The sequence below is a fragment of the Pholis gunnellus genome, assembly GCF_910591455.1.
Source record: "Pholis gunnellus genome assembly, chromosome: 17".
Lineage (NCBI taxonomy): Eukaryota > Metazoa > Chordata > Actinopteri > Perciformes > Pholidae > Pholis > Pholis gunnellus.
The window spans coordinates 10,544,947-10,562,252 of NC_136544.1; the positions used below are offsets into that span (position 1 = coordinate 10,544,947).

Consider the following 17,306-nt stretch of genomic DNA (forward strand, 5'->3'; position numbering starts at 1 on the left):
CGGAGTGATGAGCCGGTAGTGGTAACAGCTGTTGCCATGCCGTCCTGCACAAAATGGCCTCAGATCTCCCCGTCTGATCATTATACCTGACCACCACAGGGGGAGCCTCTCCTCTCCTCTCCTCTCCTCCGCCTGCTCCGATACCATTTAGTATGCTGTACCACTCGAGGGCCATTCACTTTTGTGCAGAGTTATTATCACATATTCCAGTGATGAACACAGAATAAATTAGTCATCGCCGTCTAATTCAAATGCCATACTGAGAGGGGTGAAATTGAAAAACAGAACGGCAGAATAATTGCTCTTTATGAACATACAGTTACATACAAATGTTTACGAGGCCCTTACCTCTCTGATATTTTTATCCCACTCTTTCTGCAGGATCACCCTCGGGGAGGGTGTAAGCTGAGGAAGTGCCGCCCCGCTCACCTGTGCCTGCTGACCGCCTCTACGCTGTAGCACCGCCCCCCCTTGCCCTGCCCACAACATGGCTCTAGCAGCCTGGATCATCTTCACCTGTGCTGTGGCTTTCAGCAATGTCGCTCCGACCTCGCCAGGTGCGTAACGAACATTGGCATTCGCATGACAAAAATCATGTCCATTCAGTATTTATTTGTAATTTTTTACTTCATATTGTTCATTTATATATATACACAGTAATACAGATCATTTTGTATTGCTCCACTGAGCCAGCTTGTAATGTAGCACGTGAGCTCCTGTCGGGCTCACTGTAACTGGCCTGACCAGGTTGTAGCAAATGAGGATGTAATATTTATGCGTCAGCTACGTGATGAAGGTTGTAAGTATATTGACTTGCTGACCAGGCTAGAAGCACTGCACTTGATTAACCAAACGGCCTCTACTGGGGATGGAGAGAGCTCGTGAGCGAGCTGGAGAGTGAGTGTGTGTGAATGTCAATAAAATTTCTTGTCATCTTGATGTTAGTCGGAGCGTGGCAAGAATATAAGGGGGGAATCCGTGCATGTAATGGCGCCATATGTGTGACCTCCTTGAATGTGCCATGTACCATGAGAAATTTCATTGTGTGTGTGTGTGTGTGTGTGTGTGTGTGTGTGTGTGTGTGTGTGTGCTAGCTGTTAGCCTGGCAGCAGGTGACCTGGTTGGGCCGGAGTGACGCTGGAGGGTGTGTGTGGTAAGAGGATGTGCAGGAGGGACGGAACAGGGATTGCAGGGAGAGGCGGACGACCGAGGCGGGAAGGGAGGAGCTGTTGGGTGTCCTGCTAGTGGCCTGCCACGCAGACAGCAGCACACCATCTGCTGTATGCTCTCAGTCAGCTCCATTGCCAACGAGCCGCTGGGTGACGGACAGCTCGGGCGAGCACAGGGGGGGGGAGGAGCATTAGGTGGAGACACAGTCGCCACAGGGAGGGGCAAGTGACGAAGCAGGAGGAGTCGACGAAACCGAGGGAGGTTCGAATGAAACTGGGTCTGTATACGCCTGTGTCAGCAGTGGTTTGAGCTTTCCCTCTGTGTAAGCTCTGATTGGCCAGGTGCACTTCTAATTTTAATAGGTGCTGTTTTTTTCCCGCCCCATCTTAAATTTGGCTGCTTTTGTAACATTGGATTTGAGTAGCGTACGCTCTGTTCCATCGGACACATTTGGCCTCTGGCGATGTGTTTGTTTGTGTGTGTGGGTGGGTGTGAAAAATAATCCAACTATCTGTGTGACCTGGCACTTGGGGGGGTATTAATAATGCATTAATAATCAATTGACTGTTATCTGTTATTCAGCCCCAAAGCACTGGCGCAACATTTGGTTTGATGAAATTAAGATTTTTTTTTTTTCTAATAGAATCAGGCACACGGGCATGCGCGTAGACACATGCTCATGCACACCCACACCATTCTGGTGCTCATAATGTTGGCAGCTGAATTTTGGCTGCAATGTATTCTCTTTATACTGCGAGTGTGATCAGAGAGAAGGAGAGAAGAAGAAAAAGGAAGCGAGGGAGGTAGGAGTCTAAAGGAAGAGGGCAGGGTTTTTTTTTTGATGTGACGAGAGTCGCCAAAATCACTCTCAGGCTAATCAAAGCTCATTTGGAAACCTGCAGGATCATCACACATGGCTTCACAGTCTAATGTGTACCTCTGCTCCTCCTCCGTGTCCCGACTAATCTGCCATGCTTTAACCTCACTCTACTCCTGGCTGCACATTCTAATATTTACCCCCAACACTCACACAGTTATTCTCCTATGGAACCAGCTCTGTATTGCAAAATGTTCCTAACCAGCATGAGCTTTGTAGACAGACTCCTTCCCTGCTCTGTCCCACGGCCCTCACTCACCTGCCCGATTATCTTGTTAAATCGCAATTTTCCACGTCTCTTCGAAAACGTAATGGCCGTGTGAAACAAAAACAATGCTTTCGTCTGTGTACGCAAACTCAAATTAACCGGGGCAAATAAAAGTCATGCTCCTTGCAGTATATACACACAAAACCCCTCCGACTGCCCAACTCGGCGAGCTCCCTGGCAGACTGACACGCAAACCCCGACAAACCGAATGTCCCGCTGATTCCACAGAACGCCCGAGAATGTGCAACCCTTCATACGTAGTGTTGCTGCTCTGAAAGCCCATTAGGCTTGCTTAATGTGGCAGGCATTGCAGGCAGCTGCGCCGTACATGATGAAGTCCTGACACAGAGCTTTCATTTAGCACAGCACAAGCATCGGTGCGTGTGCGCGTGCGTGTGTGTGTTAGTATTTATGTGCACCAGTGGTGGAAGCTAGACCATAACAAGCCCACTTGTGGGACATTACAGCCTGTAATGCGTGTGAGGTGTGTTCATTTATAAGTATGTACATGTATGTCCATGAGTGCGTAGCGATTCCAGTGAAAGCGTCTGTGTGTGTGTGTGTGTGTGAGTATGTGTGCGTGTGCCACTCGTATCAGGACACCGGTGCCAGCTGACTGGTGGAATCTGTTCTCGTCTCCCCTGTATTTAAGCCTCTGCTCTCAGATCAGTCGCGTGGAAAGGCCCCTGGTCCTTTAGTGCACACGTCGACATTTTTATCTGTCGTCCCCTCCTCTCCCCGGCTCTTGTCTTCTGTGCCTTTTCCTCCTGAACAGGAGTTATTATTTAAGGAAAGACTGGCTTTTTGTTCTTTTAACACATCTTCTCAACAAAGTGCTTTAGTCTCTTGACTGTCCTTGGATGGTGACAATGTCTGAATGGGGACGGATCCTGATGCAGTATTTTGCTTTCTATAATGCAGGGTTGGGTAGATATTTTTTCAACGGAGGGCCACATGAAGAATTCACTATGCCTCTGCAGGCCAGATGGTTTTTTATGACCGAGCTGACAGTTATTCCGGGTCTAAGTGTTGCTCAAAGTAAATAACATAATACTTGACCTGAAACCGCATCCAATATTTAATTTTTGCACACACAGAGAGAGAGAGAGAGAGAGTAGTCTTTCAGTCCCGCAATACAATATTAAAATGATAATTTTAAAATTGCAACCTACTCACTAATTCATAAGAATTGATTCTCTGACAGGCTTGTAGCAATAATATCTCGAGAGGAGGCAATAAAGAGATAGTGCCGCTAACCTTGCTACTGTATGTGCACTTGGCTTCTTGTTGTTGTAAAATTTGCTGAGCAGCATATTGCTTTAATGTGTGTTTTGTAAACTTAAAGCTCTACACTTTTGGAGCAATCATAAAAATTGAGCACACTTCAGGCAGAGCACTGGAGTCGTGCGAGGCGTTAACTGATCACAATCAGGTGACACTAGAATAACAATTAAATGAGGTGAACTTAACCTCACGCTCTTTGCACTTCTCCTACGTGCCGCATCTGCAGCTGTTAAGGTTCCTTATTAATCATACATTTAATTAATTTGAGAAGTATCATAGTATCACCAGACACAACACTACAACAAATTTTAGCTACAATTTCCTTTGCCGTAAGAATAAGCTGTAGAATTATAGACAGACAAAATACAACTTGCATTTTCAAGTATCCAATAACTTTGTGTTTTATAGACCGTCAGAACCGGCTAGTTATGGATGTGTTCACAGAGACAAGTAAATGCTGTCATTTTGTCTGAAAATGACCTTTGAATATGTTTTACTCTGTTTTTTCTCCACCATAAAGCTGACACTAATTGCTAATCTAGTGGCTTGTGAATATTGCGGCGTATCATTTGGGTTTTGCAATAAAAAACACTGCTGTAAAGCCTTTTTTCTCCGCCTCTCCTCTTGTGTGTGTTTTTCAAGCTGTCGTTGCCTCCCCCATCTTACTTCCAACAGTCGTCGCTTCTCACTTCTCTCACTCTGCACTCATTTTCATCCAATCTCTCTGCTTCCCCTCCCCTAACACCTCAGCTATTACTCCCTCTCTCTGCGTCGTGATGTCCTTCCCCCGAACTCCCCTCCTCTTTGCCGGCCTTCCCTTCCTATTCCCTCTCCTGCTTCCATTCTCCACCTTCTATTTCACCTCCTTCCCCTTCTGCCCATCGCCTTACCCCTCTTTCTGTCCAGCCTCCCTCCTCGAGTGTCACTCCCCTGGCTCTGCTTTCCTTCCTTACCCTCTGCCTACTATCCGTTAACGGGGCACATTTCTTGTTGTTATCATTCCCTCCTTCCCCCTTTCTCTCATTCCCTTTTGCCTCTTTCCGTCTTCCTCTACCTCCTCTGCTCCCTTCCCGGTGCTGGTGGTTGCTGTGCTCTTCAAAGCCCTTGGCTGAGAGCAGTAGATCACAGAGAGGCCTGTGTGAGTGAAAGGTTAATGGATGGCCTTTGAACACATATTGGTAGTCGGGTGGGGGGCGGGCGGGGAGAAGGAGGGAGAGGCCGGGGCGGAGTGGCGGTGTGTTCTTTCAAACCTCCCTTTGAAGATGACACACACTGCTCTCATGTGTCGGCGCCTGTATACAGGGGCCGTGCCTTTTTTGTTTATTCATTCGTTCACAGTGCTAGTGTACGCGTGTTTGTGCGTGTGCCCATTTTGTTTGTGTGTTTGCATTTTGCTTGTAGTTGTGTACATTGATTTGTGTACCACAAACAAGCTCCTGCATAAAGGATTGGGGACTGTGCTCCTGTTTGTGCAGTCGTGTGATAGCTGCCTATTTTCTCTCAGGGCCTTGCTGCGTAACTTCCGAGGCTTTGCAGCCGTGAAGGACTGCGCGCATGTGTCCGGGAGTGCTGGTATGGGAGTGCGTGCAGGAGCGCTGGTGTGTATGCATCACACGTGTCGTGTTGCTCCAGAGTGTGTGCATTTGCTTCTCGCGTGTTATGTGGACTGCAGATTGATAATTGCCAGCAGCAGCTTATGGCTGGAAGGCAAGGGCAGAGAGTGTGCGAGAGAGAGAGAGAGAGAGAGAGAGAGAGAGAAACGCAGCAAAAAGAGAGATGGATGAGCGGGGAGGCTGCTAGAGCTGCGAGAGGGGATGAAGGAGGAGAAAGGAGGATGGGAAGGAAATAGGGGGAAAACTGGAGGTGAAGGGTCAGGACAAGAGGGAGGGATGGAGACATGGAGAGAACAAGGAGAGGGTGAAGAGGACGGGTGGGGAGGGTAAATGAGGGAGTTTCCGGGTGGATGAAATTTGATGAGGGATCGAGGGATGTTGCTGAGGTGAAAAAGAAAAAAAGGAAACACGAAGAGAGGAGGAAACATACAGTATGTTCATTGCACTGCAGGTGAACAAGATGGCATACAAGAATAAGAAGGATTCAGTAGCGTCACAGCCAAATTCATTTTTTATTCATATATATATATATATATATGAAGAATGAAGGCACCGGAGCACTTGAAATGCTGCACACTGTAGATACCTACTGGCAAACCGATCGATCAGCTCATAAACATGTGCATAAAAATACACCCAGACACACACTCTGTCCACACATCCAAACCTTTGGCTTAGCGCACACGGAGGTTAATTAAGTGTCTAATGCAGCGGCAGGGCTGGGCTTTGACACTCATCTTTCCTAACTGGTCTCTGGATGCGACTTGCAACTCTTCCAAAATGCGCACGCACATCTTTCTGACAGCAGGCCTTGCATGGTATACTCACCCAGTCCCCCCCCCCCCTCTCTCTCTCCTTCACACTTTATTTCTCACACCCATCCCTCTTTCTTATCACTTTATTTGCTTCGGTCTCCCACCACCTTCCCAACTTTCCTCTCTCTGCTTCTCTATTCTCCCCTCATCCCCGTGGCTGTTTCCCTGCATCACCAGCAGTTTTACTCCACCACAATGTTTGTATGAATCTAGGTCTGACTCACTGTCTGCTGGCCTGCCTCTTGTGATATGCGCTGGAAACAGAGAGCAGAATAGAGTTGTGTTGGGCCCGTAGCACAGCTCCCATCCCTGGGGAGATGGCGGATATTTTACACCAGGTGAATCTCTTACTTTTTAGGCAGGCTGATTTTCATTTTGGGCGATGCTGCTTTCCCCCCGCTGAGGCGCTTTTATTGCATAATTAGGCGCCAGGGCCAGCAATGAGTTTGTTTGACAGTATGAGCACGTCCTGTCTCGCCTCCCTCCTCAAGTTGTGTGTGTTTGTGTGTGTGTGTGTGTGTGTGTGTTGCTCCGCGTCTCAATGGCTTTTTTAACCGCCTGTCTTGATCTCTCTGCTATGCCTGCTAGTTCCCCCCACAGCAGAGTTTGTCAACACACACTGACTTCTCGAGGTTGAGGGTGGATGAGCGTTAGGGCTTGTGTGCCTGCAAGAACTCTGGTGTGTGTGTGTGTGTGTGTGTGTGCATCATTGCAAATGCATGAGAATGGGTTGCATGAGTGTGTGTGTATCGGGGGCACGTTAAATTCTCTTATGAATGATGTAATGTTACGGGCTGTGCTGTAATTCAGTTCAGTTCGCGGGCTGCTGAGGAGAGAGGCTGTCTGTGCTGAGTGGATCCGAACAATAGGAGGTCCTCTCTCCCACAAATCTATCTGCCTCACTCCTTTTATGTCGGTGACCTTGTGCCTCCACAAAGAACGGTCGTCATGTTCATCTTCGGCCGGCATCTGGTTTGACGGTTCCTACCTTTTTCTATTGTTGCCCTCTACCCGGTCTAATTTGCTCTGCCGTTTCCTTTTCTCCTTTCCTGTGTGTTAGCTTGCCTCGGCTCCATCACAGTAGATGTGTGTCATTTTGGCGCTGCTTTGTGTTCTGACCTTATAGCACGACGGGTGACTCCCCATACAGTCGCCCCTCATCTCGTCTCCCCTGTCTCCTTCGCTTAGACAGGCGGAGGAGGCAGAGGAGATGAGATAGCATCCTAGCTTTGAGGCCAGCGTTCCTCCGTCCCATCAACACACACACACACACAGTCCCACAAGCTCACACAGCCCCCACCCCCTGCACCCTCATGTTAGGCCTTTAGGTTTGTCTCAGGATGTCACTTTGTCACAACTCCTCAGCTTGAAGGCTGCCTGGATGTGACAGTCGTGGCCGCATCGCCTCAGCTTGTCTGTGCTGACAGGCCATGCTCCAGCGAGCCATTAGGCTAACTCGCAGTGCTAAATGAGTCGCTAAGATGCAGCGCTAAGCTGATAAAGTACTGGAGAAATTGGTCGGGTTAATTCTGCACTAGAGAGGGATTCCCATCACTGATACGTCTTTGGTTTTGTCCGATGGCTGTAGAAGTACTTGGTTTTTTGGACACGTTTACTCAGGAACTAACCTGAAACTCATTTATATTTTGTCCAGAGCCGACTTCAAGGGCATATGTAGATGTATGCAGTATACTTTAACAGCAATATTCCACTACTATCTCCGGGCAAAAAGAGGATACTCTCCTATTAGCCTTAATGCCACTTAAAAGTTCATTTTAAGGACGGGGATGTAACAAGAATCCCACCTCATCAGAAGCATGCCAAGTGTCTCAAATACCACTTGGCGAGAGTATTCTCTGGCACTACGCTTCAGTGCTATGCTGATGAGTAACAGTAGGAGACGACTGCTGGAACAGACGGGCTAAGAGGGGCTGATCACATTTCGGGCCCCGAAAGACGGTCAGCCATCCAGCTAACAAGTCAGCCTTAGGGCCACAGATCGCCGCACGTATAAGCTCTCATTGTGAGTCAATTGCCAAGTCGCTATCATAGTCTCTGGCTCGTGGCTACCTGTGAGGCCAAAGCGTCTCACTCAATTATTTCTGAGAAAACACGCCATAGAGTGTCTGTGATAACACCGTCCAAGGTCAAATGATGTTGGAATCAAAGTGCTTTTACATTTAAAAGCACACCGCTGATGATTGAACGTTTTTCAGTCATGTTTCAATGAAGAGAAATCTCTTTTCTATTCGTACTGTGAACTTTTCAGAATTCTCTCTCCAAGTCCGTCTTGAAATAACAAACCAGATTTTCTTTTTAACTCTCCTCAAGTGCTGGTCACAACTCTTGGATGCAGGTCATGTCTCCTCATCTCCAATTGATGTTGAATCTTGGCAAACATCTGTGTGTGTGCGTGTGTGTGTGTGTGTGTGTAGGTGTGTGTGTGTGCGTGCATTTGAATGAGCATAGATGCGGAGACTTGGAACGGTAGAGGACGAATGAGACTGGCTTAGCTTCTGCAAAATGATGTTCTTGTCTGACGGTCCAAACATCTATCCAGCCTCAGGCTTTAATTACTGTGTGAGGATAATGAGTCAAATCAAATCAGTTCTCTCTCTGGCTCTTAATTTGTATGGAGCTTCTATTATGAAGGCAAACGCTTCAGCCTCTCACACCAGCTGCCCTGGAGTGACACCAGGCCCCTATCTCTGTGTGTGTGTGTGTGTGTGTGTGTGTGTGTGTGAGAGAGATTTCCGTCTCTTGCTGTGCATATCCACTCATGTAATTATCAAATTGGCTCATATCGCTATCAGTATGTGGGACAATTGGTAACCATTTCTTGCGGATGACAGGTATTAACACAGTTTTATATACCACGGGAGGTGAGTCATAGCCTCACAGTGTGGGATTAGATCCACCTATACATATGGCTGCTGCTGAGGAAGACACTTTGTCATCCAGCTATTATGATTCTGACAGGCACGACTAAATGGCCACGTGTGCATCTGTGTGTGTGTGTGTGTGTGTGTGTGTGTGTTGGCTAAAGAGACCCTGAAACCTTAATGGATTCCTGCAGAGTGAAGGACAATCGTAGCCCATGGCCAGTCCAAGCTTATCCTCTGCTCATCTCATCTCATCTCAGCTCAGAGCCAGCCACGGCTCCAGCTAGGCCTCAGGCCATCTGGCTGATACACAACCACGTACACACACACTCTCTCCCTCGCTCTCTCTCTCACACACACACACACACACTCAGACAGTGAATCCATAAAGTTAAGTCCCACGCTTGTTTGTGAATACGCCATTCAAAAATCTCTCCGTAAATCGGTATGTAAGGTACATCTGAATTTACACGGTGAATTCCACCTTAAACCTGGACCATGTCAAACACTGTAGGTGTGAAATATGATACAATATAGCATAAGTACAGAGTTGCAGTGGTACCAGAAATAGGCTAGTCACCGGATGCTGTTACCATTGAAGCTCAATTATGGCTGAAAGTACAGTAACAAGTCAGAAAAAGAAATGCGAGGAAAAGTTAAGGGATTTAGGTTAATACGTCACAATCTGTGTGAAATTGGACTGGTGATTTTTTTGTCAATATATCAAGTTTTTGAGCCTTACCTCCACATTTGGCATGTGACTTTCTGGTCAGCCAGCTACAAGCAATATACCAGACATCACAGTCATGGTAACAAGCTGAAATTATCTGCACAAACACAAGCTGAGCAGCATAACTATCAGCACTGCAACGGCTCATTATTGATCAAAAACAGTGCAGAAATGATCTTATTCGGTCCCGTCAAATCACCCCTGTTCTGACTCAACCAGCAGCCAAGAAATTAAATTAACTGCCTCCTTGGGCTGTTTTGCCCAAGAGCTGAGCCCTTCCCCTGAAGTATTAGCGCTCCGTGGCGTCACAGATGGCCCTGAATGGCCAGAAATAGTTACCACATCAAGTGGGTTTTGTATATAAAGTATGTTTAACGTGTAGTGTGCCCCCTTTGATAGGGGCTAAGTGGAAGGAGCGCGATCACTCCTGGTGGTCCGCTTCAGTTTTAACACTCCTCTTGGCTCACTCTGTGGTTCTAAAAGCTGGCCAGCTGTACGCTGCAGTGTACTTACACCACAGGGTAGTTAAGAGAACAAGACCACACACTGACACTCTGCATTGTAATCCCACTGTGACACCAAAACTTTGCATGCGCTCGTCTGTGAACGAGCACGCTCACCTGCCCAGTTCGTCCGCCTATGTGCTAATTTGCTTGTGTGGGTTTTTGCGCTCGTGCGCGGATGTGTTTGTGTGGCCTCGACTGCTGTTTGCATCTCCGCGCGCTTTAATTAGTATGCGTTTTTGCATCTAGGCCTTTGTGATCTGGCACTGGCGCTGCGTGCTGGCGAGGCATAAAAGATTTGAAGTCTGTCTGTGCTAGTCATTCAGCCTTAATGGCGTTAGTTACACAACCCAACTCAAGTCCCTGCTGCATAAATGGGCGGCATTTAGAAATACGAGAAAGTCCGACGGCAGTGAATCATGTGGCGCACCGCTGCGGAGCATGTCCGGGGATGACTGACATTGACATTGACCCAGATGGGCACCGCTCCTGAATGGACAGCGGCTGAAACCTAAGCAGTGCTAGCTCAGTGTCGGGGAGTGAAAACAGCCCCGCTCTGTGGGTTTCAGCACGAACAGAAGTGGGAGAGAGGGGCTGACTCAGTGCCCTCGTCTGCTGCTGAGCCCGTCTGGCAGGGGGGGGGGGGCTGTGCAGGGAGAGCCTCAGTTCATAAAGAACATCCTAAATTCCAGCCTGCTTAAGTGGCGCAAGAACTGCTCTGTTTAGATACGACAGCATGGCCACCATCAGCTCACTATGTGTCATGTCCTCCCCGAACCGACGACGGAGAGCAGAGCCCAGTCAAAGCCCTCTCCTTCCTTCAGGACAGCGGACAGCACCTAGCAGTCTCTGATGCAGCAGTCATTTTCCCCCCAAAAGAAGTTTTGTCAGTTCAGGACCACGGACAGCAGCTCTCACAGTCGCTGGCACGGGTCTCAGCACAGAGAAACACTGGCTGTCCTTCAACACCACAGAAACGTTCACTGCCAGATTACTCACTCGGCCTCTACTTCTATTCTGTTCCTGCGCCCCTCTCTCCACCTGCGCTGGAAAGGAAGCCGGCAGCCATTTTGTCATTTGTGTGTGTGTGTGTGTGTATGTGTGTGTGTGTGTGTGTGTGTGTGTGGCTGAATAAAGAGAAGTTGGATAGGTATGCAGTAATGGAGAGAGCTAGGTAGACAACAAGTGTCTCTCTCAGAGCCTCTTTGCAGCCCTCTTTCATGCCTCTCAGCCTGGCTCAGCGATTAACCCCGAACACCCCGCTGTCCCTGCTGACCCGTCTCCACACAGAGCCCCGACGCTTGCCACAGCAGTGCATTGACATGCCGGTGAGATCGCTGATTAACAGCAGCGGCTGTGCAAATGGTGTGCCCACCAGAAGGTGAAGGTGTACAGAGACACTAATTCTCTTTCTTTGCTTCCTCTACCCTGACTTCTTCTCTTATTCAGAGTGAATGCTAAGGTGCTGCTCTGACACCCCACAGAGGTGGTGGAATAGAGTGGAAGGATGCCAGGAGAGACACACACACACACACACACACACACACACACACACACACGGAGTTGCTGAGGATGATAAGCGGCTGCCTGGCTGTGTGTAGGAGTTTGTTAACATTTGAAACTCTCACAGTTTGTTTCACAAGTGGTGCAATATCTAATTGGAGAAGCTGGTGCGGCTGCAAATCCATCGTGCCAATATGTGATCTGCGATGTTCCAATGTGAAAACTGGAACAGTGCTGAAACGTTACTGCTCGGTGAAGGCGAGTCGATAAACAGCTAATTTGTGTTTTACATGAGGACAATGGGAACCACTTTCATTCCGCCTGCACTTGTCAAATAATTCACATCATATTTACAATGTGGGCGAATAATAAAGTGCCTCCTAAAAGTATTAAGGTTCATTGAATTATCAATAACTTTGCCTCTCTCTCGCCCTCTTTCCACTCCAGCTCTGAGTCGGTCAATGATGCCCTTCGGCTTGATGCGCCGAGAGCTGGCGTGCGAAGGCTACCCGATCGAGCTGCGCTGCCCCGGAAGTGACGTCATCATGATCGAGACGGCCAACTACGGCCGCACCGATGACAAGATCTGTGACGCGGACCCCTTCCAGATGGAGAACGTGCAGTGCTACCTGCCCGACGCCTTCAAGATAATGTCACAGAGGTAACTATCGATCCGTATGGATCTTCTACGCGTGTTTGTACAGTCAAGAGCCTGCTATTGGCCAAAGAAACAAGATACTCTTTCACAACATCATTCCTCCAGAACTTCCTGCTTTTCCTCCTGAGGTGTTGATGTCTCGAGTGAAATTCTGAACTCGGCATCCCCGATCCGTGCAGAACACCACTCCGTCTTGGCGAGACGTGCATGCCTATGGCGGTTTATTACGTGTGTGCGCACGTGTGTGTGTGTGTGTGTGTGTGTGTGTGTATGTGAATGCGTACGTTCTGGATTGTTGCAGGAGTGTTTGTAGGGCTTCCTACAGCTGCTCACTGTGTTTGCGCTCAGCATCTGCTTCCTCTGAGCTCAGATCAATGGAAGCCCTCTCTCAGCTATCCATCACGCATGTAATGGAGGCACAGGGTGCTAGCGTCAGGAGAGAGAGCAAGGGAGGGAGGGAAGTGGCAGCGGGGGTGGGGGGTGGGGGTGGGGGTGGAGTGGAGAATCGAGGGGGTAAAGGAGGAAGACAGACTGCTAGAAACGATAGGATGATAGAGTGAGTTCAGCAGAGATTTGAGATATAAAGGGAGTAAGAGAGACAGCGCAGGGGAGGAACGCTAAAAGCTGGATAGAGAAGGATTATGTGATGAGAATGAGTGAGCACGTGTGTGTGTGTGTGTGTGTGTGTATCTTTTCATCTGGGTGTTTCTCTGGGTGTGCAAACGTGAGAAGGCATGCGGCGATGGGGTTTAGATGTAGATATTATGTGCATATGAATGTTTTCCTTGTGCGTGTGGCGGTGGAGTATTTGCGTTAGCCCCTCGCGTCCTTCCCTCTTCTCTCACCTCTAATTGCTCCCACTCACAATCCCCCAGGAGAGGAGCCTCTTACGTCACTCGCCCTCTCTCTGCCTCCTACCTCCCTCCTTTCCTTCTCTCTATCCTTCATCCCGTCCCTCCCTCCCTCTCCGTTTCCCACCTCCCCTCGGGTGCAGCTGTCACATGATCTAGTCTAGTGTGAAATTACTCCCTTCCCTACCGTTCTCCTCATCTCTCAGAGCCTGAAGATGTTTTTTTTGCACCCGCTCCTCTTTGTCTTTCTTACAATGGCACTCGTAATTTTTCTTTTTTTGTTATCACTTACTTCCTCCACTCTCTCTCTCACTCTCTCTCTTTCTCCCGTCCTTCCCCCATCTGTCTCCTCTCACAGGTGTAATAACCGCACCCAGTGTGTGGTGGTAGCGGGGTCGGATGTCTTCCCAGATCCCTGCCCAGGGACCTACAAGTACCTGGAGATCCAGTACGAGTGCGTCCCCTACAGTGAGTACTGAGACCCTGTCGCCCTCCCCCACCTCCCCAACCCCCTCACCCCATTCACCACCTCTACCATCCTTCCCTCTCCCTCCCCCCACCCTCCCCCAACCTGAACCTCCTACCCCCCCAAAAGCCCTCGACAAATGACGTTCTCACACTTACACATGCACACGTGCTCTCTATGGCTTTTTTTTTCCCAACACAAGCACAACAAAACACGACAGACGGTCACATCCTCACCTGCTTTCTCTCTCTCTCTCTCTCTCTCCCTCTCCCTCCGTCTCTCTTTTCTTTCTCTCTCATACACTTACAATGCACAGACACACACACACATGCACGCACTCGCCCAGAACGCTAAACCTTTTTTCTTCATGGACAGAGCAACGCAACAGTCGCCGAGAGGGATTTTCACATGGGGGGGGGGGGGGGAAACACAGGGTCTGATAAGCACTTCACACAGGCCCACTGCTGAACGTGGGGTCAGCCCTTATTGGCGATCACAGCAGTGCAACACACTCGCACACTGATTGACCCAGGGGCACGCCACCGCCTTTATCTGGTGCCAAACACCTTTGCTGTCCCTCTGATTTCCAATAAAAATGAAAATTGGGCGCAGTGAGACTGGGGAGGCAGGGGGCGTTGTGTGTGTGAGTGTGTGTGTGCGCGTTGCACCTCACAATAGGAATGTTAACACAAACAGCAAAGGGCTTATTTTAAACCACATAGACCTGGAGCGCCACACATTTCAATGTCCCCATGGTAACAGCTGACTTCCACGCGGCACTGCTCAGAGCTCCGTGGCAGGTGTGACACACACACACACACACACACACACACAAACAAGTCTACCTCACACTTGCAAAAAGGGGGGACACACAGTTGCTCTCTTTCTTCCTCCCTCTCACTCGTCTTCCCCTTGAGCAAGCATGCACACACACACAAACCAAAGCACACTCACACAGCCAAGGGAGCAGACACACAAAGGATTATACTGGAGTTGTGTTGATCCTCGTTCATGTGAAAATCTCCGCTCGGTCTCCCCTCTCCTCCCTCTCATGTATTATTACTCTCAGCATTGATCCCCTCCCTGTGCAGGAACACCCTGGCTGGAGGGGAGGGGCAGTGGCGCTCCCCTTCACCAGACAGAAGCAGAATTGGGGTGCAGGAAGGGGTGCAAGGACGATTGAGGGTGTTGGGGTGGTGGGAAAACTGTGACGCACGGGGGGGATGTTTGATTGATCAGGGTGGGGAAATATGGGGTGATTCTCTCTGCTCTTTCCTCAGGCACAGATGTTGTGGCGAGCCACGGGTTGGAGTCGTCGCCAAGCCGCTAACCTCCTTTACTCTCTTCTTCTTCTTCTTCTTCTTCTCCATCTCATCTCTTCTCTCCCTCATCCTTCTTTTGCTTATTATCTCTCACAGTCAATATCACCCTTTCCCTCTCTTTCTGTCTTCTGCTTTTCTCTATTTCACCTCCCATCTACACTTTAAGGTCTTTAAACCGAATTCTCTCCTTCTTCTTCTATTTATTTACTCTCTCACTGCGACAGTATCTTTTCATTCCATTCAGTCTCTTCCGCTGTCTCTGTCGTTTCTTTTCTTTTCCAGGTGCGGCAAACATTCAAATATCCAACCATCCGGCTCGGATGGAGAGGCTCGGAGAAACTCAAGGACGTCCAAGCACCGCTCTCAGTCTTTGCCCTTCCTCTGCTCTGTGCTTTTGTGCCCTTGGTTTACCTTTCGAGAGTCTTTGTTGAGTCAGGTTGCAGCCACAGTCGCAGATAAGAAGTTAGCCGAGTTTCTTCCCATTGGGGATTATTCTCTGGTGTGAATCTTTTCTTCACTGCCGCCCAAGTGGCAACAAGTGTTCTTCTCAAGTCTCCGCTGCCCTCTACACCCGTCTTTCAGTCGATGTTAGCTGCAGTCAGACTGACCCTCTCCAGGTGCCTGACTTTAGTGGTTAGCCCTCTGGAAGTTCTGTGTTGTAGCGTAGTGTCCTGTTTTGTAAAGTCCATGGAGACTCAAGGTAGCATTGCGTACCTGCCTTCTACTCCTCATGCATTTTAACCTTGTTTTTTTCCCCCCTTGCGCTCTCTCTCTCTCTCTCTCTCTCTACAAGGCAATCAAAGGGATGATTAAATAGCTGCTGACTTGCATTTTCCCCCGCCCTGTTTGAAAAAAAAAAAAAAGAAAACACATTCATGATTGCGTCTGAAGTATGGCGCGGCTTAGAAAATTGGAAGCTGATCCCTCTATGATGAAAAGTCCTGCCTGTCTGGGGTGACAAAGAAGAGCCAATTATCCCCGTCCTCTGCCACTCTCCTCCGCAGGAGAAGCACGACCACGCTACACCTCACTCACACGCCCAGAAAGAGAAACAAGCGCGCACGCGTACGCACACAACCCATACCACACAACCCAGACCACGTGTTTGTTCTCATTTGACAAAGTAAATACGACCTGACACATTCAGACTTCGGAGCTGGAACTGTTCATCCCAAAACCTAGTCACCGTCGCACCGCACGCCACTCAACTCGGCCACTTTTAATTACCAGGAGGGGGGGGGCGTCGCTCTCCTCAGTTCTGCCTCAGCAGAGATTTGTCAAGATTAATTGAATTTGCTGCTGCTAATCGCTCTGGTAATGCCCCATCGTTCACGTCTGGCTGGGAACGCCGGGCATTCTGGCGTCGCCCGAGGCCGACAAAATAGGTGAACAAAGGAGAGATGATGTGTTGAGGTTGTGTGTCATAGCAACTGAGATGGCGCGCAGCCAAGTTGATGACTCTGTGTGATGTTAGCATCTGACAGGGTCCTCCTATGTGCGTGTCACAGAGGCGCCGTGTTACCAGTCACCTGAAACGGCGAGGTGACAGCCAGAGCCAAGCTGACACACAAACACAAGCACACACACACACATCTCTGTCAGCTGAGCTCAAACAAGGGTCCGGAACGTGTGTGTTTGTTGCAGCGCGTGGGATCGCCTTGGCAAAATACAACATCCGCCAACAAGTCAAATCATATCTCATTGAGCCAAAAGGCCCTGCGAGGCCTTCCCCGCCACAAAGCGTTGTTTTTGCCAGCCACGAACAGAGCAAGACAAAACGCCTCAACACAACTCTCATTTTGCACTGTCACAGCCGGCTGTAGACTCCCGGGATACATTAAGACGTCACAGATCCACGCACACAGCTGCGGCGTGTATTTACTGCAGTGGAAACCCTACACTGCAGTCTTAGCACTAGATGTACACTGAGTCAAAGTGAATCTACCTTGCAAGAGAACTCCACCTGCCCCCCACCCACCCACCCACCCACCCCACCTCCGGGACACAGTGCTACATCATTATTGACTCCTAATGCTCTCCACTCGGGCCATCCGTGCTAGCCATGCCAGAGCCTTTAGACTTCGTGTGGTGCCTCTGCTACTTCATCAGCTGCGATTTCTCTTGCTGATATGCACGGTGCAGGTAGCTGAAGCGCCTACCGAGGCTGTGACGTAGAGATTTTCTGCAGAGGTAACTCCACATTCTTGCACTTTTTACATTCATATCTTGTGGCTCTGCCAGTGTTTCACTTCATGAAATTGATTCTTCCCCACAAATGTATTCAGCGCCCTCTATTCATTAAGTCGCCTTCTGGACACTAAGCCGCTGTGGAAATGATAGTTGACTTGTTGGGAAGAGGAATAA

The 17,306-nt window shown here is 49.1% G+C and overlaps 1 protein-coding gene across 1 annotated transcript in view; it reads left to right on the plus strand.

The window, feature by feature from the left end:
• Window positions 1-487: 487 nt before the first annotated feature.
• Window positions 488-17,306, plus strand: part of adgrl1a (adhesion G protein-coupled receptor L1a) — a gene marked incomplete at both ends in the record, with an annotated part of 49,115 nt that continues 32,296 nt past the window's right edge. The window contains 3 exons of the mRNA XM_079178316.1: window positions 488-557; window positions 12,093-12,306; window positions 13,513-13,622. Of these exons, the coding sequence (XP_079034442.1) occupies window positions 488-557; window positions 12,093-12,306; window positions 13,513-13,622 (394 nt within the window). The remainder of the gene's footprint in view (window positions 558-12,092; window positions 12,307-13,512; window positions 13,623-17,306) is intronic.